This window comes from Cavia porcellus, unplaced genomic scaffold, assembly GCF_034190915.1.
Source record: "Cavia porcellus strain 051 isolate PalLab524CR breed Dunkin Hartley unplaced genomic scaffold, mCavPor4.1 scaffold_16, whole genome shotgun sequence".
In the NCBI taxonomy this organism is placed as follows: Eukaryota; Metazoa; Chordata; class Mammalia; order Rodentia; family Caviidae; genus Cavia; species Cavia porcellus.
Genome location: NW_026947499.1, coordinates 10,182,502 through 10,205,418, shown reverse-complemented (window position 1 = coordinate 10,205,418; position 22,917 = coordinate 10,182,502). Strand labels below are relative to the sequence as shown.

At 44.2% G+C, this 22,917-nt stretch overlaps 1 protein-coding gene and 1 long non-coding RNA gene across 6 annotated transcripts in view; one reads left to right on the top strand and one right to left on the bottom strand.

The window, feature by feature from the left end:
• Nucleotides 1–15,978: 15,978 nt before the first annotated feature.
• Nucleotides 15,979–16,770, bottom strand: LOC134470628 (uncharacterized). Its single transcript, XR_010039630.1, has 2 exons — nt 16,582–16,770; nt 15,979–16,200 (listed from the first exon to the last, which is right to left on the bottom strand). It is a non-coding gene; the product is annotated as an uncharacterized LOC134470628 (long non-coding RNA).
• A 358-nt stretch (nt 16,771–17,128) lies between these two features.
• The window catches only part of Hectd4 (HECT domain E3 ubiquitin protein ligase 4), a 172,084-nt gene continuing 166,295 nt past the window's right edge, over nt 17,129–22,917 (top strand). For all 5 annotated transcript variants that reach the window (XM_063225671.1, XM_063225668.1, XM_063225670.1 and 2 more), the window contains exon 1: nt 17,129–17,302. In XM_063225671.1, coding sequence (XP_063081741.1) covers nt 17,129–17,302 — 174 coding nt within the window. The remainder of the gene's footprint in view (nt 17,303–22,917) is intronic.

The window sequence follows — 22,917 nt, the reverse complement described above, 5'->3', positions numbered from 1 at the left end:
GCCTGCCTCACTCTTCCAGTCCTGGGCAACACTGCATTTGTGACCTCACTACATGAAGTCTTAGTTCCCCAAGTTATTTTTGAATACTTCACCGTCTAGGCTGGGCATAGTGACACACACCCATAGTCCCAGCACCTGGAAGGCTAAAGCAAGAGAGTATTGTCACAAGTTTGAATCCAGCCTGGACTGCATAGCAAGACCTTGTCTCAAGCCCCAAAAGAGACTTGTTTACACTATTGAGACAGACCTGTGTTTCCGGTCATTCATTTTGTGGCCCTAGGATTGAACCTAGAGGTTTCACAGAGCTGTGTTTCCCCGTTTTTTTTTTTTTTTTAGTTCTGAGCTGGTCTGGCTGAGTCAGTGGCTTAGGCTGGGAGAAATGGTGAGGAAAGGTTACAGGTAAGAGCTGGGACTGCTTCAGTGTTGGAGCTCTCCCAGATCATATGCAAGGCCCTTGGTTCAGCTCCTGTACCACACAGACAGATGAAATGCACAGGGTTTTTTCAAAAGAAGGGATGAGGGCCAGGGCTTCAGCACGGCAGCAGAAGTACCTGCCTGGCAAGTATGAGGTCATGAGTTTGATCCCTGGTACCTACAAAAAAAAAAATGGGTTGTAAAAGTGATCACAAGGAGGCTTTGCTGTCTCCGTACATGAAGCCAGTGATCGTGAAATTTTTTTCGAGAAAGAAGACACTAGGTGTTAGGTGCAAGCCTAGATTCCCAACACTCAAGACCAAGGTGGGAAGACCATTGTGTGTTCAAAGCCAGTCTAGGCTCTATAACAAGACTGTCAAGAAATTTTCATTCAATACATTAGTTTGTTTTCTGTTGACAATAACAGTACCACTGGATTGTGTAAAAGGGTTTTGGCTGGATACAGTGGTACCTACCTGTAATCCCAGGGTACTTGAGAGGCTGTGGCAGCAGGAGCACTGCAGGTGCGGAGACCAGGCTACACCACAGGAAGAGCCTGTCTCAGAAATCGAGCGGGGAGGGGTGGGGGTGGGGCTCAATGTTCTGGTGTCCAAAAGTCTTGATTCTTAAAACTATAGAGCTTCCACTCTCCCTACCATTTGCTAGTGGGTAGTGAGCACCCACATGACTTGTGGAATAAACCTGATAAACTATAGCAGGAGCTTTTGATGGTTTTACTTTTTTTGATACAGGGGATTAAACTCACAACCTTGCACTTGCCAGGCAGGTGCTTGTACCACTGAGTTAAAATCGCAGCCACCTGGTTTTAAATTTTTAAACCAGGATTTTGGGGCTGGGGGTTTAGCTCAGTGGCATAAGCACCTGCCTTGCAAGCAGGCAGTCGTGAGTTTGATCCCTGGTACCGATGAAAAAGACAAAAAAGAAAAAAAATTTTTTTAAACCAGGATTTTGTTAACGTGGTTGTGTCTTGATTTTTACCATATTAAAATTTTAGCCCGCAGGACAGGGTGAGGGCACAAGCCTGTAAACCCAACACTCAACGATCCTGAAGCAGGAGGGTTACCATGAGTTGAAGCCCAGTTGGGACTACCTAGTGAGCCTGAGGCCAGCCTGAGCTATGTATCGATACCCTGTCTCAAAAAAAAAAAACAAAATAGGGGCTGGAGGTTTAGCTCAGTGGCATAAACACCTGCCTTGCAAGCAGGCAGTCGCGAGTTCGATCCCCGGTACCGATAAAAAGGAAAAAGACAAAAAAAAAAAAAAAAAAAAAAACCAAAATAATAATAAAATTTTAAAATACTTTAAAGTGGCATTACTCTATGTTAATAAAAGTAATTTTGTCTTGTTTTGTGTTGTTTTTGAGACAGTTGCTGTATAGTTCAGGCTGGCCTTAAATTCATTAGGGATCCCAGGCTGGACTTGAGCTCATTAGCAATCCTGCCTCCGCCCCCTGGGTCTGGAATTACAGACTTGTGCCATCACGCTCACCAGTTTTACATTTTTGTTTTCAAATCAACATGTCTGTTTTAATAGAAAGCAGCTTCATTTACCCTGCCACCTTCAGTCTTTTTTTTTTTTTTTTTTTTTTTTTTTTTTTTTTTTTTTAATTTTTATTTAAGGAGAAAAGAAAAGAAAGAAAAAAAAACAGTGAAGGGGTACAAGTTATACAGATTTACAGAATAAAAAAATGCGCAGTAGGAAATCACTAGTTAATGGATTACATATTGCCATCTTAGAAATAATTGTTCAAGTCACAAAATTAAAGCTTGTAGAGTGGACATTCCACCAATGATACTGCAAACAGTTCTGTTCAATGATCCAATAAAACTCTGTGATATCATTTTCTATCTTATACTTTTAAATATACATGCAGTTATATAGTTTAGAGCACTTTCTTTTCCTCTCTTTTGTACAGTGACTATTACACATTTTGGGTTTCATTGCTCCCACGGTTCTTGTTGCTTTTTTGGAAGAGAGTAAAACCAAATGTGACATAACAGAACAGAATCGGTCAAGTCAAAAGGGTGGACATAATAGATAATATAAAAACATAATACAAGGTGATCAACAATGGTTACCCTAATGCCTCCCGCCATTTCTAATAGAATTGCCTATATCATTAGTTGTAATACAATTGAACAAAACCGTAAAGAATAAAACCGACAAAACCAAAACATTGGAGACATTGTAGGTCTTCAAAAGTAGATAAAAGTCAACGAGAATGGGCGTTATAATGAATCTCATTATCTTCTCAGCTGATGCCTAAACTTTCGAACCTGATACTATCCAGCAAAACAGAATATAGGAACCTCAGTCAAAAACAAGATGGTGAGAGTAATACAGGGCTTCAAATCGAGATAATAGAAAGTCAAAGTGGGTTACTATATTATATCCTGCTATATTTTTCCCTGTAATTAAATGGGTAAAAATAAAAAAGTAAATAATGGAGTGGAGATTGAGAAAAAAAGAGGGCATAACAGCGAAACAGGGCAGATCAAAACATAACCATTTAAGCAGAATAGTGTTTCACCACCAGCTAATCCTGACCCAAAAATAGTTACCATATTGACTCCCTCCCTGAAGTCCTTGAGTACAACTTCATATACTGTAGCATTAAGTATATCAAAACAATGTAAATCCATTTAAGAGAATAACAGCATTATAGAGTATTTAGAATCGACTAACAGAAAATGAACAATGGTCTCTGTATAATCTCCTTGTCTTTAAAAGGTTTTTTCTTATACTATCGTACATAGTAAAATCCAATAAGATACAACCTGTTTAGACCATTGGAGACAGAAGAACAAAAGCTAGATGAGATTTCAAAACAAGATGGTACTAAATCAGCATTACCTATTAAGATGTCATTTTCTCCAAAAAAAAGCTGTTCCTATCATCCAGTCTTCTCTGTCTCATTTCTGTTGAGCTCTTTTTCTGTCAGTAGCTGTCAGTTTGTCTTCTTCGTTTTGGTCTCTGCTCTATTCGTTGTGGCCTCCCCGCCCCTATTTCTGGGTTCTTTGTATTTTTCTTTTTTTTAGAATATCCTGCAATACTTTCTGTAGGGTTGGATTGGTGGTTGCAAATTCCCCCAGTTCCTCTTTATCTTGGAAGCACCTCGTTTTTCCATCAATTTCCAGGGACAGTTGTGCAGGATATCTCAATCTTGGCTGTAGATTATTATCTTTCAAAGCTTGAATTATTTCTCCCCATGCTCTTCGTGATTTGATGGTTTGTGAAGAGAAATCTGCTGTAATTTTGATGGGTCTTCCCTTGTAAGTGATCTGTTTCTTGTCTCTTACAGCTTTTAATATTCTGTTCTTGTATTGAATTTCTGGAATTTTTATTATTATATGCCTGGGTGTTTCTCTGTTAGGGTTGTAGGTAGCTGGGGTCCTGTATGCCTCATACATTTGAGTATCTTTACCTTTTGCTAAATTAGGAAAATTCTCCTGGATTATTTCTGTGAGTAGCTTTTGTAGTTCACTTGTTTGTGTCCCTACTTCTTCTTTTATGTTCTTAATCCTTAAGTTATGGCTCCTCTTATCATCTTCTTGTCTTTGTATTATTGCTGTGTGTTTCTTTGTTATTTTTAAGAAGTTTTTCATTTCATTCTCCCATGTTTCAAGTCTGCCCTCCAATTCAGATAGTCTGTCCTTAGTTTCTTTCAAGCTGTTATGCCAGTCTTGGGTATACTTCTTGATTTCTTGATAGTCCCTTTGCACCTGCTTCACATACTCAATGCTTTCTCTGTTTTCTCCATCAAGCAATTCTCCCCTCTTTTTCTGTTCTTCCACTCCACCATCTGCTTTTTCCTGGGTGGTGCTTAGCATTTCTCTAACTATTCTGCATACTTCTAGCTTCAGGTCATTGATAACTTCATTCCTGAATTGGTCTATGAGGCTCTCTAAATGGCGCTTAATGTATATTGGTACAGTGTCCACTATTGCCTGATTCTCAGGATTGGGGGTCGAGGAGCCTTTTTTGTTGCTTCCCTTCCCCATATTTTCTGTTCCTTATAAAATGTAATCTTACACAGGAGGCCCGGCTTCCCTGCCTGTCAGCTACAGCTTGATCGAATTGCGCTGGCTAGTTGTTCCAGCTCACCGCTGCGCCCCAGGGAGTTGCGGAGGAGGCAGCCTACGCGGAAGTCGGTCGCTCCTCCGGGCCACCGTCAGGCTCTGGGATCTGGGCTAGGCCAGCCTAGGGAGTCCGCGAGCAGCGTCCCTCCGGCCAGGCACCTTTCACCAATCCCGTCCGAGAGGGAAATGCGCGGCTGCAGTTGCCACCGCGCCCTGCTCTTACAGGACTGCCCGCGCCCAGAAAATCCTCCGCTGGAGTCAGACTGCGGTAGGGAGTCAGTTCCTCGCTCACCTCGCCACCAGTCAGCCTTCCTTCCTGCCCGTCGCGTTTCCGAGACCGTTCCCAGACGCCCGTTCCCAGAGCTCGGGGGTCGCGTCTCTCCTTGCTGAGCCGCTGTGGAGGTAGCCGGCCGCCGCGCGGCGGGAAATCCAAGCCGCGGTTTCCAATGGCGCGGAGTCGAGCCTCCACACCGAGATTTTTCTGTTCCTATTTTAGCGCCAGGACTGTATTCCAAGTTGGATTCTCTCAGCCCAGTTCGTTCCTGAGTCAGCAGAGCATATCTCTACTGGTTCGTATCTCCTTAGTCCGCCTCATTCCTGGCCTCTGAGCCGAGCCTTTAGAGAGCATTCAGTAGTTGCTGTTGTCTGTCCGCCATGTTCTCCAGAGTCCCGCCACCTTCAGTCTTTTGCAGTATCACATTGCCTGCAGCTCTGCTGTATGCTCACAAGAGAATGAAAACACGGTTTTAGTATGCTAAATTGTTTTGACCTCACTGAGTGTCTGTGTGCATGCATGCATGCTGGGAATGCACCTCCAACCCTCTTTTGGTTTTATTTTACAGTATTTAGAGATTGAGAGACAGGATCTCACTGAATTGCTAAGATTGGGCTTGTGTGATCCTCTTGCCTCAGCCTCCCCAAGTGCTAGGATTACAGGTGTGTGCCAGCTTCACTGATCGCTTTTCTGGGTGTCAGCCACATCGCAGGGTCCCCACATCTTTCTTTTAGATCCATTGCAAAGCTTTAGCACCTTGGCATTGTTCCAAATGGGAATGTATTCCCTACCTCTTTCTGGCTTGTTTTGACCAACAGAATGTAGCATGAATGACATGGGACGTGCAAGCCTATGCCTGGCAGCCACCATGCGTGCCCCCTGGGACACCATGGTACAAGAAACCCACGTGAGTCTCAGCGTAGACAAGATCGCAGTGCAGGGCCCAGCCCAGAGCCATCTTCAAACACCTACAAAGCAAGCAAGGCCATCCTAGACCAGGCAGGTACCAACTATAGCCACTCAAATGACCCTCGGGTCGATGAGCAGAGCCAGCCATGGGAGCCTAACCCAGAAATTACAACTTTGTGAAATGGTTGTTTTAAGCCACTGCTGGATAAAATAACTGATGCTATGTGTGTATACTTCCAAGAGGGTCTGGAAGGTACCAAATGTTAATGATTACCCCAAAAGATAGAAATGTCTGCTCTAACTTATGAAGTGCACACGTATTCCTGTAATCTGAGCTTCTTAGGAAGCTGAGGCAGGAGAATTGCAAGTTCAAGATCAGCCTGGGAAATATAGTGAGACTCTGTCTTAAAATCAAAAATTGAATGAATGGAAATTGAGTACGGGGGCAACAAAAACAAAAAGAGGGCTGGAGATGTAGCTCAATGAGAAGGCTCTGGTTCTATTCCCAGCACTCTGGAGGCTGAGGCAGGACTGCAAATTCAAGCCCAAATTAGGCAGTTAAGGAATTTAGTGCGAGTGAGCCTGTCTGAATAAAACATTAAAAAGGGCCATCTGGGGATGAGTTGAGTTCTGTCTGTAGCACCCACACACACAAAAAAGAAAAACCATATATATACTGTTTTTATAACAGTCAGTTATTTTTACTTGAAAAATTAAATTGCAGAAAGTTATCTCAAGTGTTACATTTATTTTGGGTGATTTTTTTGTCTTTTTTTGTTCAAAGATGAATTTTGTTAAGTTTCCCGGACTGGGAAACTTCAACCTCTTGGGGAAACTGAGCTATAGTCACTGAAACTGGCTTACACTTACTTTTAAAAGCACACGCATTGTTTTGGAAGCTAGGGGGATGTGTATGCATAAACACAAAAGTTAAAAAGGAATATAATTTACCCACGTGAATTTGGAAGCATATCCATAAAAAAACCTACCCATGGATATTCATAGCAACCTTCTTCATAGCTGGGCTGGTGGTTCACACCTGTCAGCATTTAGGAGACTGAGGCAGGCCCATCACCATGAATGAGTTCAAGTCCAGCCTGAACTACAAAGTGAGACCGTATCTCGAAAAGCCAAAAAAGGGGATGTGTGAGGACATGCTCCAATGATAAAGGCCAGTCTATGATGGGTTCAATTCTCACCACCATTAAACAAACAAACAAACAGTAGTTGTTAGGGTTTGGAGATTGGTTTCCCGAGAGATAAATGGGTGGAACATGGGATACTGTTGGAGAATGTTGAAGCTGAATACACGTGCAGGGCTGTGGAGTGGCCCAGGCGTGACTGAACTGAGGACGAGGAGACGCCTCAGGGGGCAGGATGGGCCACAGCTGAGGCCACCTGGAGACTTTCTGGATCCTTCTTCTGAATTAGCATCGTCTGTTGCTCTGAGGGGTCCTTGAATGCCTCCCAAGATCCTGCTCAGGATTCCTCCATTGTCCACTCAACTCCTTGCTCATTCTGCTTAAATACGGGCTGCCCAGGGTCAGTCGACCACCGGCTAGCAGAGTTTGGAGCTCTGCCGAGGATCTCACTTCTGCAGCCCTGAAGACCACGCCATGTGTCTCATTCCTTTGGGCCTTCACCATGCACCCATTTGGGATTGGGGGTCCAAGCACAGACCCTAACAGAATACTTAAGGCATGGAGACTGTTTTGTATGGTACCATAATAATAGGTATACACTTCTGAAAAGCCATGGCAGTGCATACCTGTAATTGCAGTACTCTGGGAGGCTGAGGCAGGAGGATCATGAGTTTGAGCCCAGCCTGACCAACTTGGTGACTCAGCAAGAGCCCGTCTGTAAAAAGGAAAAAACGGGGGCGGGGGGGAGCCTGAGGAGGTGGTTCAGTGTGAGGGAGCTGGGTTCAATCCTCAGCACTACAAATAAACAAGCAAATAAATAGGTCAATAAATAAATAAATAAAGTCTATTGTGCTGGATACGTAAGTCGGTGGTAAAGCTAGGGCTTAGCATGCATGAGGCCCTGGGTTCCATGCAAGTACTTGACATAAGAAGCATGAATCTAGTTTTAAAAGCATAGGACCTATGCTTCCGGCATAAGCGCCTGCCTTGCAAGCAGGCAGTCGTGAGTTCGATCCCTGGTACTGATAAAAAGGAAAAAGACCAAAAAAAAAAAGCATAGGTTCAAGGCCCTGAGTTCAAGCCCCAGTACCACAAAAAAAGAAAAAAAATTGCTTTAACTGTACACAGTGGTAGGCTCTCAGAGGCTTAGGCTCTCAGGAGGCTGAGGCAGGGCAATCACATGAGTCCCGCAGCCGGACTCTAGCACAGGCCACACAGTGAGACTCCAACTCAATATGTAATAAGAAAAATATAAATAAATTCTTGGACTAAAAGTCAGTTGGAAATGGTATAATGGTTGAAAATATTGTTTTGGGGGTCAAATGTACTTAGATTAGAATCCTGACTATTCATAAGATAAATATATAATAAGGGTAGCTGCACATGGTGGTACACATCTGTACTCCCAACACTCAGGAGGCTGAGGCGGGAGGATCACTGAGAGTTTGAGGCCAGTCAGGCCACACAATGAGCCCAAGACCAGCCTAAACTATGCAGTGAGACCAACCAAAAAAAAAAAAAATCTAACAAACAAAAAAGGGAAATGTTATGATCCTGACTATATGTCAAGTACCTAAAAATGTTTTTTTATTTTAGTAAAATATATAATACATAAAATTGCCATTTTATTTTATTGGGAATTAAACTGGTAGCCTTCCCACCGAGCTACATCTCCAATTCATTTTTATTTTTTTGGGAAACAATGTCTTTTCACAGTTTTGACTATCCTTGAGCTCTCTCTGAAGCCCAGGTTTCTGAATACTGGAATTACAGACATGGGCCACCTTGCCTACCCAGGGTGGCTTCCTGAGATCAGGATGGCACTGGCTTGATGTGAGACCAAGGAGCAGATGCCGATCAAGAGCATAGATTCCAGCAAGGCATCTCCAAATTCCTCCAGACTTTACTAAGCAGTTACTTTTTTCCAACATGATGCCAGGTACTAGGGACTCCTTAGTAACTCCTCTGACAAAAAGCTCAGTGGCCACCAATCCCAAACCCGCATGTTGTCCTTTGTGATCTGGGACTGGCTGCTGCAGCCCAAATTTCAGTGTGTAGCCTGACTGGCCTCAATGCTGAGACCCGCAGGACTGGGCCCCAGAAGCTTCCAGAGCCTGCACTTCCCTTGAGGGGTGCCGGCTGTGTGGCTCACTTCACCTCTGCTCAGAGTGCAGCTACCAAAGCGCATGTCACAGCCAAGCCCAGTCTGCAGCGGGGTGATTTCCTCCACCTGCTCCCGTGACAGTTTGAGAAGCCTTTGTGTTTGTTTCCTAGGGTTGTGGTAGCAAAGAACCATGAATGGCCAGGCCTAAATCAATGGAAATTTATTCTCATGGTCCTGGAGGCTCAAAGCCCAAAACCAAGATGTTGGCAGGGTCAGCGGCCTTTTTATCTTATTTATTTTGTTTTTATTTTTTTGCTACTGGGAACTGAACTCAGAGTCTTTGTGTTGCATTATATCTCCAGCTCTTCTCATTTTTTGAGACAGGGTTTTGTGCGTGTGTGTGCGTGCGTGTGTGTGTGTGTGTGTGTGTGTGTGTGTGTGTGTTGAGACAGGATCTTGCAATATAGTTCAGACTGGCCTTGAACTCACTATGAAGCCCAGGATAGCCTCAAATTCACAGCAGTCCTCCTGGCTCAGCCTCCTGAGTGCTGGTTCTGCAGGTAAGCACCGCCACCCGCCCTTCTTCCCATGCTTTTTCTCAAGGCCCTAGGGAGCACCTCTTCCTTGCCTCTCCTGGCCGCTGCTAGTGACCAGCAAACCTTGGCCTTCCCGGCTGTCTTCACAGAGCTTCTGCTCTCTGTCTCCTTTTTTCCCAGGGCTGGAGTAAAGCTCAGTGTGCAGTACTCACCTGGCCCTTAGTTTAATCCCCAGTACCACACGTGCAACTCACCCTTCTTGTTCTGTCTTGTAGTGCTGAGGATTGAACCCAAGAATTTTGCCCTGAGCTACATCCCCCATCTTTGCTGCTGTGTGCCTGCTAGTAATTTGTCATACCTTGGCTTGGGCCACTTGACTTTCGCACAGACAGAGAGGGCTCTGTGTGCCTGCCGCGCCATGTGAGCCATAGTGCCCTAGTACCTTGGAATGTGACTTGGTTTGGAGACAGAATCTCTCCATAGGTAACTGAATTAAAATTTGGTAATTAGCTGAGTGCGATGGTGCATGCCTGTAATCCCAGCAGTCAGAAGGCTGAGACAGGAGGATTGCTGTTTGAGGCCAGCCTGGATTACATAGTGAGACCCTGTCTCAAAAAAAAAAAAAAAAAAAAAAAAAAAAAAAAAAAGCAATAATTAATCAAGGAAGGAAGCAAGAAAGGAAGGAGAAACAAACATCTTTAATACCGTGGCCGCTCAAAGTAGATGCTGAGTAAACACAAAATGAATGGAAACATGCACTGCCTTTATTTTTGTGGAAACCCCACGGTCCTGTCTTCTACCCACGTTTCTTTTGTGGAAACGATCTTAATCTTAAATTCTGCAGCAGCGGCATGTTTGCAAATTCTCAAAGCAGACCTGAAAATTTTGGTGCAGCAGCAACACCGCTCATGCCCACCAGGTGACACCAGAGGACACAGCAGCATGCAGATCTCCATGGTGCTGATTTCTCCGAGGAAGAGAGAGGCAGGTCACGCACAGGTCCCTCTTTGGGCTTGTGCTCAAGGCTAAAGCCTGTCGCCTGGCTTCGGTATTTCAGCAGAGCTCCAAGGAGAATCTGTCTTTCCTCGTTCTGCAGTATCTCTTTCATGCGATCTCCTTTCCTTGCAGCCTCAGCGACCCACCCAGGAGCTGAATAATGGCCCGGACCCCTCAGCGAGCCTTGGGTGGGCTTGTGTTCCTCTTTGAGATCGTGAGCGGGGTGGAAATGATCTCCCCACAGATTCCGTCAGTGTGTGCGTGAACACCCGTACGCTTGGCAGATGCGTGTGTGTTTTCGCTTGGTGTTTTGCACCGCCTGCCAGTTCTACTAAGGTTTATCAAGGGCCATTTATCTCCACGCCACAGGCGCATATTTGTGAGCTCAGTAAGGATTACAGACTCATTTTACACCGTCAGCTGGTACAGAAAAGTCAGCAGCAGGGAGAGATATCGTGAAATCCCAGAGGGGCCCCAGTTTGAGCCCAGGCTGGTGAGCATCACGTCAGCAGCTGGGGCTGCAGGGAGAGGCCTCCCAGGTGACAGAGGCCCGACCTGTACAGATCCTCCTGCTTCCCTCACCCTTCTAGCTTCCAAATGAGGCTCCTCAGCCACGTTCCCAGGTTTCCCCACCCTGATCGTCCATCCTGTTTTTCACTTTCTTACTTTCTTCCCTGCTTCTTTTTATTCTTTCTTTCTTTCTTTTTTAACAGAATCTCACTATTATAGTTGAGGGTGGCCTCAAAGTGTTGGGATCTTTCTGCCTCAGCCTCCGGAGTGCTGGCATTACAGGCATGTGCCACCATGCCCTGCTCACCCTCTATTCTTGATCGAAAGAGCAGGAAGGAATAATTTCAAAGAAAACAATTTATAAGCCATCAATCTCTCCTGTTTATGAATTGGTTCTTTGTCTCTGTCTCTGTCTCTCTTTTTCCCTCTCTTTCTGTTGTTTGCCTAACTATGGATTCCCCGCCTCAGGCTATCAGCAGAAAGTTCTTTTGACCAGACATTTTCTTTATCTTGTTGATCTATTCTAAAACTTCCCAGTAAATGGTCTTATTTCCAGAGGGGAACTATAAATATTAATTCATCAGCTGCCTCATCAAGGTACAGCAGCAGCCATGTAAGGCCTATAACTAATTAATTACTGTTGTTAAAATATTAAATAACTCTTCATTATGCAGTCTAAGGACTTTAAGCCCTGGCTGTATGCTATTTTCACAAATTAGGGTGAAGGGCAATAGTTTCTTGGCACCTTCTCTTCTTGATCTTGAAATATAAACATGCAGAGCCCAAGAAATGCTCTCCAAACTACTCAAGGTCATTTTCAAATCATGGTGGGTGTTTGACAGAGGCTTGGAATTGTGAGCAAAGGAAATGAACGGGCTTCCATGAAGCCCATGTGAGGAAGCTAGGGTTGTAGAATCAGGCAGCCCTGGTTCAAATAGGAGCTTCAGGGGCTGGGGATATGGCTCACTGTCATAACGCCTGCCTACTAAGCGTAAAGGTTATCAGTTAGATGCCCAGTACCAAAAGAAAGAAAGAAAGACAGACAGACAGAAAGAAAGAAAGAAAATGGAGCTTCAATATTTACTGGGTTTGGGGCTGGGGATTTAGCTCACCGGCATAAGTACCTGCCTTGCAAGCAGACAGTCATGAGTTCGGTCCCCGGTACCGATTAAAAGGAAAAAGACAAATATATATATATTTACTGGGTTTGTGGCATTGAGCAGTCTGAGCCTTGGTTTTTCTAGCAGAAAAGAAGAGTAGAAATACTACTTTTTAGGGGCTGGGGATTTAGCTCAGTGGCATACGCGCCTGTCTTGCAAGCGTGTGGTCATGAGTTCGATCCCTGTTACCAGTAAAAATACAAAAAAAAAAAAAAAATACTACCTTTCTCAGACAATCACTGTGAGAATTTGCTACACTGGCCATCCTGTTGGTGGTGATGGAAACTGAACCCAGGGCTTTGAGCACACCTTTTCTCTGCCCCTGAGCTGCATCCCAGGCCTAATTCCTACACATTTGCCCATTTTACTGTTTTCAAGGCACCAAGCTGGGCTTAAAAGCTGAGCTCAGTGTGTCTATATTTGGTCTCTTTCCTCCATGAGGCTGTAGGCCCCTGAGGGATGACTTTCCTGCCCTGCTGATCCCAATAACCCCACATCGAGAACAAAGCCATATGGCAGTAATCAAGAAAGAAATTCTTCTGGAACGGAGAAGAGAGAAATGGCTGTGTTCTTTTAGGCTATTTTCCATATGTATTTGAAGAATTCCTCAGCTCTTTGAGAGCAGGGAATCCATTTTTTTACACCACAGTTCTTTAATATTCAGATCTGGCTATTTCTATTTTATACCTTCCCGGATTTGACCCCAGCCAGGGGCTTAATAAGTGTCTGTGGAATGAATCTAGTGAAAATGGAATGAACGATAATTGTAAGCATGAGATGATAGTCAGAATGCAAGAGTTATGTGGAACTCTGGGAGGCTGAGGCAAGAGGCTGACCAAGTGACCCCAGCCTGGGCAACTTAGTGAGATCTTATTTCAAAATAAAATATTTTTACAAAGAGATCTAGGGATGTAGTTCAGTCCAAAGGCCCTTTGTTCACTTTGCACTACTGCAAAAAAAATATTTATTTGGGAGGGAAACAGTGCAGGATGCATACTACTAGGGGTTCAAACCTCACTTCTGCCATTTCCTAGCCAGGATCAAGTCACTGAATTCTGAGCCTCTATTGTTTAGGAACTGAGGGTATCAATGACTGCTCTGAAGGGTATTGCATATAAATGAATGGATGTACCTTGACTCTTATGTGTTAAATAGATTGTTTTGTCTTTTTATGAGAAAAAAACCCAAATTTCAAAACAAGATATAGGATGATAACAATGATTAGTACATTGCGTATTGTTATCTTTAGTAACTCAGGGTACAATCTACTGGCATTTAATTGTCTGAACAATATTAGTACAAATCTTTCTTTTCAATGAACTAAGAGAAATTAGTAGTATAACTATCTTAACTTATATATATATTTTTGGTTTTTTTCATTTTTATTGGTACCGGAGATCGAACTCACGACCGCCTGCTTACAAGGCAGGTGCTTATGCCGCTGAGCTAAATCCCCAGCCACTTACATATTTTTTTTACTTTTCCCTTCCTTTTTTCTCATTCCCCATCCCAATGTCTCTTTCCTTTTGAAGTTTCTTCCCATTTTAAAATATTTACTGTACATTTTGAACCTTATTTACTCTTTCAGCTGCTCACACTAGGGAGACAATATGATGTTTACACATGTGTATCTGGTTTATTTCACTTATAATAATGGTCTCAAGTTGCATCCATTCACTGACAAAAGTCTCCAGTTTGTCCTTCTTTGTGGCTGAGTAGTACTCCATCAAATAAAAAGACCATATTTTTTTATCCATTCCTTGGTTGATGAGCAATTTGTGTTGTTTCCAAGATTTAACTATTATAAATCATGCTTCTGTAAACATAGATGCATATATTAGATTTTTATATTAAAAACACGATTTTTTTCAAAAGCAGCACATGTTCTCAAGAAATAACATGAAAAAATGTTAAAAATCTTTGACAATTAGAGAATGCAAACTAAAATAACAGTGAGATTCCATCATCATGACATCAAATAATAACAAATGTGGATGAGGCTGCAGACGAAAAGAAACCCTTCTGCACTGTTGGTGGAAGTGTAAACCAGGACAATCATGATGAAGATCAGAATGCAATTTCTTTTTTTTTTTTTTTTTTTTGTCTTTTTCGTTTTCGTTTTTATCGGTACCAGGGATCAAACTCACGACTGTCTGCTTGCAAAGCAGGCACTTAGGCCACTGAGCTAAATCCCCAGCCCCAGAAAGCAAATTCTTCAAAAAAATAAAAATAGGGTCAGGGGTTTTAGCTCAGTGGCAAGTGCATGCCTGGTAAGTGCAAGGTCATGAGTTCGATCCTCAGTACCAAAAAAATTAAAAATAGAAATTCCATTTGACCTAACTAGTCTCCCTATAGATAGCTTTCTGAAAAAGTTAAAAACATTATATTACAGTGATCCATGCACAGCCATGTTTATAGGAGCACAACTTACTATAACTAAACTTTAGAAGCATAGTATCTTTCCATCAAATGAGTGGGTAAAGAAAATGTGGTATTTATATACCATGAAGAGGCACTCTCGCAAAAAGGATACACCTGAGTCATTGGCTGGAAATGAATGCACCTTGAGACCATAGTGTTAAGTGAAATGAATCAGACCCACGTGCTTAGATATTGCATAGTTTCTCTTATATGAGAAACCCAAAGTATAAATAAAAAGCAAGATGAAAGACAAGTGAGGGCCAGGGATTTAGCTCAACAGCATAAGGGCCTGCCTTGTAGGCATGAGGTCATGAGTTCGATCCCAGGCACCAAGGGAGATGGATCTTTTGCGAAAGGGAAGGGGACCAAGAGATGGAGGGAGTGGTAAGGGAGGGGATGAGGGAAAGAATTGAGATGTGCGATGCACATGGACCAACTCCCCACAAGGAATGTGATCACTATGCACTGCCAACATGGACTAATAAAAAACTAGAAAAAAAATTGCAGACCTAGCCATGCTTTAGGAAGAAAACTTGGGAAATTTTCCAAAGTACAGCCCACCGCCCCCGAATCACCCTTAGGCACGCTCTTTAGACTCACACAAATGCCTCGTAGCACTTCTATCCCTATCCTCATACATGCCTGTGATTTTTAAAGGTGCAACCATCCTATACAGATCACTATTGCCTATTTAAATGTTATGATTTTTGTTTTGTTCAGGTTTTGGTATGTTGTCCAATCTGATCTCGAACTCGTGGCTTCAAATGATCTTCCTGCCTCAGATTCCTCAGAGCAACACAGGTATATGCTACCATGGCTGGATTTTAAGTTACGTTTGGGTTTTTTGTTTTGTTTTGGTACCAGGGTCGAATTCACGACATTGCACTTGCCAGGCAGGGACTTGTGCCATTGAGCTAATTCCTCAGCCTTAAATCAAATTTGAAACTTACTATTTTAGCCTGATTTTTTTTCCATTTAGCAATATACCATGAACATTTACTTGTATTAATATTCCTTTTTTGTTTTGTTTTGTTTTGTTTTGTTTTTATCGGTACCAGGGATCGAACTGCCTTGCAAGCAGGCAGTCGTGAGTTCGATCCCTGGTACCGATAAAAAGGAGAAAGACAAAAAAAAAAAAAAAAAAAAAAAAAAAAAATTGGTGTGTGTGTGGTACTGGGTATTGAACTCAGGGCCTTTGTACTGACCCACATCCCCAGCCCTTTAAATTTATTTATTTTAGGGCTCAGTATGTCACTGTACTGTTTAGGGGTAGCCTCCTAGATTCCTGGGGTTACAGGCATGTGCCCCTAGGCCCGGATGGTATGCGTATTTTAAAAGTTCATGTCAAGGTTAAATATTTGGAATGTAACTATTATTATTCATGGAAAATTTGTTACACACTGGGCCATAAGCATTGACAAACAGGTTCTTTATTTTTGCTGGATTTTGTTTTGTTGTGCGGGTCTTTTTTTTGGATATAGTCTCTTGATATATAGTGGAGGCTGGCCTCAAACTCACGGTGATCCTCCTGCCTCAGCATTCAAGTGCTGGGATTATAGGTGGGTACACCTGACTTTGTGGTGGTATTGGGAAGTGAATCCATGTACGCTCGATCACTGACCTATATTCCCAGCCTTAAAAAAAAAAAAGAAAAAAAAATATATATATTTATATGCCCTCTAAATTGCTCAGGCTGACCTCAAACTTGTGGCACTTCTGCTTCAGCCTTTGGGGCAGCTGAGATTCCAGGCGCATGGAGGCTTCTCCAGATTCTGAGTGCTGGTGCTTGGCTGTTTAGTATACCTACAGTAACTAATTAGTCACTGCTCAATTCTACCAAGTGTTTATCTTCGTTTGCAACTCCTGTTCTGCGACAGATTTTTTTTTTTCCCGGAGCTAAAAACCAGGGACCAGGCCTCCCGTTTCTAAGCAAACACACCAACCCAGTGCTACACCCCTGATCCTGCACCAGATTTTTGCGTATATCTCATTTAAACAAGCAGTAGGGCGTGAACCTGGCTGTGCTGCCTAGCGTGGGGGCTTTGGCCGAAGCGAAGAGCGCACGCCTGGATAAACAGGGAAGGGCAAGCGACGTCCTCTTCTCTTGGTGCGCCCCCGCGCCAGGCTGACCCCGAACGGCCAGGAAAGAAGGGACCCGGAGGTCAGCCGGAGGGCAGGCTCGACGCTGCGGCGCCGGGCTCGGGTTCTGCAGCCTGGGCGCTGTCTGCGGGCGGTGGGCGGGGATGGAGGTGGGCGGGGCCTGTATTGTCCGCTCCGCGGGGCATGCCGGGAGCCCCGCCCCCATCATGGCGTCTCACTGACAGTTGGCTCCGGAGCAGCAGAGGCGGACCTAGCTCCTCAGGGCGGCGGCGGCATCTGCAGCGGCAGGGCTGGGGTCTCCGGAGCCGGGTTGGGAGGATGGCGCCTTCGCAGATGGCCTAGAGCAGAGCTGCGCGGGCAAGGCGGCCGGCGGGCCGCTGGCATGGGCTGGTGAGCGCGCGGCCGCCGCCGGCGTCCAGGTCCGGTCGTCCGCTCGTCAGCGCCGAGCCCTCAGCCGGGGCCATGGGCTCCTCCGCGGCCGCGGCGGCGGCAGCGGCGGCCGCAGACTCGGCGCAGTGGCTCTCGGTGAAAGAGGAGACCATCTTCCTGCACGACGGGCTCATTCGGGTCACCGACCTGGCCGAGCTGCCCAGCGAAATCCTCGGGGCTCCGGAGGCCGCCGACACCGACCTGGAGGTGAGCGAGGCGGTGGCCGTCAGGGACCCGGCCCTGCCGACCCCCGCTCGGGAGTGCGGGTCCGCGTCCTCGCCGCGCCCGGGCCCGGCCTCGCCATGGCGCCCGCAGGTGCGAGTGGGCGCGGGGCCCGCAGGTGGGGGCCGCGCTCTGCAGCCCCCGCGCCGCCTCTGGCCTCGCGCTCGCCTGCTGGCCGGGGATTCATCTGCGGTTTCCTTTTAAACCTTCGGACCCTGGCGTTTACCGAGCCCTCGCGCCCCTGGGACTCGCTTCCAGGGCACACCCGGGTTGCTCAGGCTTGGGGACATTTTTATTCTAACATTTTAACCCTCCCTCTTCCCCCTTCTCAGTCTTGCTTGGATTGTGTGTGTGCGTTTGGAAGAGGGTGCAGCGGCAGCTGTCAGTCCTCAATGGGCGATCCAGCAACTTCTGTGTGTCGTGCCTCCGACAGACACGGGGGCCTTTGTCAGGGATGCGGGCGGTGTGGACGGCGACGACAGGGATGCCGCCAAGGGTCCCGGACGCCTTAGGCCGCAGGGCCTTTTTGTGCGCTCCCGGGTGTCCTCTAGGGTCGCAGACTCGGGAGTCGTGGCAGGTGCAACAGCAGATTCAGCAGTTGTGCTATTAGGGCGGGGGGCAGAAGGAAACCAGACACTCAAGGTGGATGGGAACTTCCTCCGACTTCGCTCGGTTTCATGTTTTCCCAGAGGTGGGAAGACAGGCGGTGTCATTTCATGGAGGCTGCGGGTGCTGACACTGCGCCCCTTCGACTTTGGAGGATGACATTTTGGTGTGGAGGCAGCGTTGAGTGTCTTGAAATTCTTATTGTCGCAAGGAGGACTCCCTGGGGTAGGCGCAGAGAGGATGGCCTGTCTCTGGCTATAAACGGAATGCGAGGAATCTTTTTGTGTTTTGCGGTTTTTGATGCGCTTTGCCTTTCAGCACGACGAACATTTATAGAAATGGATTGCTGTGTGTTTCTGGAAACGACGTGATTGGATCGCGTTTCCCGAGACGGTGGGATGTGCTTGAGATGCGAACACAGTCCACTGTATTTTTGTGTCTGGTTATGAGGTTGCTTCAGCATTTCCGTTTTGAACACTATAATTGACTTCTTTTACAATCTGCCCACCAAAGCCAAGAAGATTTAAGTTGGTAGGGAATTCCTCCCATGGAATCGCAATTTTATTATGTTTCATTTGGGCCTGTTCTATAAAAAGCGAGGTGTGTCTGAGTGTCTTCTTTGCCTGAAAACTCAAAGGGTATTAAGCTGCGATGGTGCAGTCTTTTAATTAAATTGACTCTGCTGGGTGTGAGAGGTGGGAGGTGAATGTCTTTGTTCCTTGGAGACGAATCGAAGTTCGGGCAACCAAAAATGTTTTAAAATATATAATATATACATTTATAAGTATATATAATTTATTTTTAGGATTAAAAAGTAGTATTAGTTAAAATTTTTGAGCCATTAAGTTGGGTTTCCTAAAGTGTTTACTCCATATGTACTGAGTGAATTTGTTAGGCATTTCTACCAAAGAAAGATTTTAAAAGAAAAATTCTATAACTTGGTAGATTTAAAAAAATGTTTTTACACATTTATGGTCTGACTTGGCAGAAACTAATATGTGTGACAGTAGTGAAGAACTTGCTTTTTTAAACATTTCTTGCCATGTTATGCATGCTGCATGGTATCAAGAGAAATAGATAGCTAAGAATGCTTTTGTGTCCCTGAGGTTTGTTTATGTGGATGAATTTATATTTGATTATTTACTAATAATATCAATTAAATAAATCCTATGTGTCTGATATTAAGAAATTCTCAAAAGACCTTAGGAACTAAATCTTGTTACTCATTTTAACAATTATATCTTGTACCCATTGCACAGATGAGGCAAGTAAAGTGCAATGCAGGTGTGTCTGGCATAGAGCACATAGAGAATCTGGAAATTAACCCAATTCTGTTTCTTTCCAGTACATCTGCTCCTAATCATAATATTTTTCTGCTTCCATACATGGGTGAGATTTGTATTTGCAAATTTTTTGTTTTGTTTTTGGTGGTGCCAGTTATCAGACCCAGAGCCTTGTTGACCACACCCTCTCCACTGAGCTACGTCCCCAGCCCTGTATTTGTAATTATTTTATTTTATTTTATTTATTTATTTATTTATTTTTGTCTTTTTCTTTTTTGTCGGTACCAGGGATTGAACTCATAACTGCCTGCTTTCAAGGCAGGCGCTTATGCCGCTTAGCTAAATCCCCAGCCCCTTGTAATTATTTTAAATGCCATAAATTGCTATTGGGGGAGTAATAAGCAGGTATTATTGTTTCCTTCCGAGCAAATGTTTCTTCTTTATATGAAGATTAGAAGTGTCTCTTTTTTTTAAAGTTCACTTTTCAAGTGCTACCACCTGTATAAAGTACACTCTTCCAAGCCTGCCCTTCCAGTGGACATCTAGGTGAATAATGGCTTTTTGCCTTGGTACTGGGGATTGAACCAGAGATTTACATTGAGCTACATCCCCAGTCTGATTGATCTTTTTTTTTTTTTTTTTTTTTTTTTGAGGCGGGGTTTTACTATGCAGTCCAGGCCGGTCTTGAACTTACTTTGTAGCCCAGGCTGGCCTGGAACTCACAGCAGTCCTACTGCTTCAGCCTCCTGAGTGCTGGGATTACAGGTGTGCACCACCATGCCCAGCCTGATTGATTGATTGGTTGATTAATTGATTTAGAGAGGGTCTCAGTAAATTTCTCAGGCTGGCTTCTAATTTGCCATCCTCCTGTCTCAGTCTTCTGAGTAGCTGGGATTACAGGCAGGTACACCACACCTGCTTCAAAAATGGCTATTTTTCATAGGTTTTTATAATTATATAGGTCCTTCAGCTAACAATTTTGGATTATGAGGAATGAGACTCAAACTAGGTTGAGTAATTTATGTTGTAACCTTGATGCATAAGACTGCAGTACAGTGACAAATCGTTATAGCATGTTAGAAGTTATCTGAGATGAGGAGAGTTTATGACTCAGTGGCTGTAGCATTGATAATTGTGGTAAGGCAGTGGCCAGACCTGGACTTTCTGGCCTTTGAATTCTAGTGTTCTTTCCTTTCTGTAAGTGCTGTGTGAAGTTAAATGTCATCTAAAAACCAGTCCATTATAAGAAGTAGATCACAGCAATTTAATGTTTTAATTTAAGGAACAGCAGAGCATTTGAATTAAATTTTTTCTTCTCAGTAAATTCTAGGCAGGTGCTTTTGAAAAAATAATAATGTTTGTTTGTTTGTTTGTTTTTGAGACAGTCTTGCTGGCCCTGCGCTCACTATGTAGCCCAGGCTGGCCTGGAACTCAGGTGATCCTCCTGCCTCAGCTTCCTATGTGCTGGAATTACAGGTGCCCACCACCACACCTGGCTAAATATTGTGTAATCAACAAGTTAATATAGTATTTGTGGAATTCAGAAGTAAGCTGGGTCCACTGTCCTAGATACTAGGGATACAGCAATGGGTGAAATAAAATCCTTGTCTTCAAAAGGCTTGTTTTAGTGAGAGAATATTGGCAATAACAAATAGTCAAATATTTATCATATATGTATATCCCAGTGTCCTTGGGAGACTGACGCATGCTGGTGCCCTTAGGTCAGATGGTGTTGTATTTGCATACAACCTGTGCTCATGCTCCCCAGACTAAATCAGTGGACTATTACTCAGCAATAAAAAGCAGTGAACTATTGATACAACATTGATTTATGCTGAGTAGAAGAAGCCAGATAAACAAGAATGCATATGTTCCATTTATATGAAATTCTAGGCTGGGGATTTAGCTCAGTGGTATAAGCACCTGCCTTGCAAGCAGGCAGTTGTGAGTTCGATCCCCGGTACTAGTAAAAAAAAAAAAAAAAAAAAAAAAAAAAAAAAAAAAGAAATTCTAGAAAATACGAAGTAATCTATAGTTGTCTGGAGATAAAGAGGAAATGATGGAAGGGAGTAGAAGAAAGGTTCATGAAGATACTTCTTTCTTTTTTGGGGGATGGTACCAGAAATTGAACTCAGGACCTTGTGCTTGCCATGCAGGCACTGCGCTGCTGGGCTGTATCCCTGGCCCCTCTGTTTCTTTATTTTGACTGTAGTGATAGTGTTACAGTTGTGTATATATGTCAAAGCTCAGCCAAGTGTGGTAGTGAACACCTGTACTGTTTTGGGAGACTGATGGAGTAGGATTGCCTGGGCAGTGTAGTGACTTAGCTGGGGTTGAGTCTGCAGCTGATCAACTGAAATTGTCCAGGCTTAAGTACTTTTAACACATGCGAAATTGTTGAGGTGATGTTTAGATTTTTGTTGGTCTGTTTTCAATACCACCAGCCTGTTAATCCTCTTGGCAAAGTCCTTTGGAAAGTGTTAGTAGTGTACTTTTATAGAATTTGTGTGTGTGTGTGTGTGTGTGTGTGTGTGTGTGTGTGTGTTTATCAGGGATCGAACTCACGACTGCGCTTGCGAGGAAGGGTCTTATGCTGCTCAGCTAAATCCCCAGCCCCCATTGTTTTTTGTTTTTTGAGACATGGTCTTGCTGTATAGTTCAGACTGGCCTTGAACTCGCTTGCCCAGGCTGACCTCGAATTGGTGGGCAGTCTTCCACAGACTTGTGCTACCATGCTTGTAGAATTCCTGATGCCTGATTTCAGAAGGGTTAATGAGCAAATTGCATCTGTTCTCATGCAATCAGTAGCCTTGGAATAAGATTTCTTTGAGTCTGTTGTTTTGTTTTGTTTTTGAAACAGAGATTCACTTGTAACCCAGGCTGGCGTTGAATTCACTATGGTCCTCCTGCCTCAGCCTTCCGAGTCCTGGGGTTACTGGAGTGCACCACCATGCCCAGCCATTTGCAGAGTATTGGTGCAGTGTCCCATGAGCTTGGCAAAAGGCTGCATAGGCTCTTATGGCAGCCTCTGGTGGTGCGTTGGTGTGATAATGAAGCACCTGAGGACCGAGCATCAGGACTGCTCGGAGGTGAACGTGGTGTGTAAGGAGTCAGCCTGGGATTCAGTTCTAGTTCCGACCCTGACTAGCCGAGGTCTTGGCCACTTCTCCACCTTTCATAATCCCTGGTTTCTTCTTCTGGTGCAACATCTTTGTCTTCATTGTTACCACTTCTGCCACCACCAAGACAAGCCACACAGTTTATTTTGAAGCAGGCACTGTGCTATAAACACTTCACACCCATTATCTCATTAATCCTCACAAAAACCTTATAAGATTATCCTCTTCCTCTTCCTAGTCCTCCTCCTCCTCTTCTCCTCATTCTAACAAATGAGGAAACTGGCCAAGATCCTGCAGTTAGTGGCAAACTGGGGCAGAATCAGCAGCAAGGCTGCGCGTTCACTTCCTGGTATCAAAAAAGAAAAACAACAACAACAACAGAAACCCAGCTGAGGCTGAAATCTGATTCCAGCCCAGGGTTCCTGTCCTTAAATTATTGTTAGAGCATCACCATTTTACAGATGGCAGTGATGATAGTTAGTGTAAGAATTAAATAAGAATGGAGATGATGTTAAACTCTTTACAAGGTGTTAGTTGCCAGAAAGTTATATTAGGCACATCATTCAGCTGCTCATTACAAATGAAAGCAAGT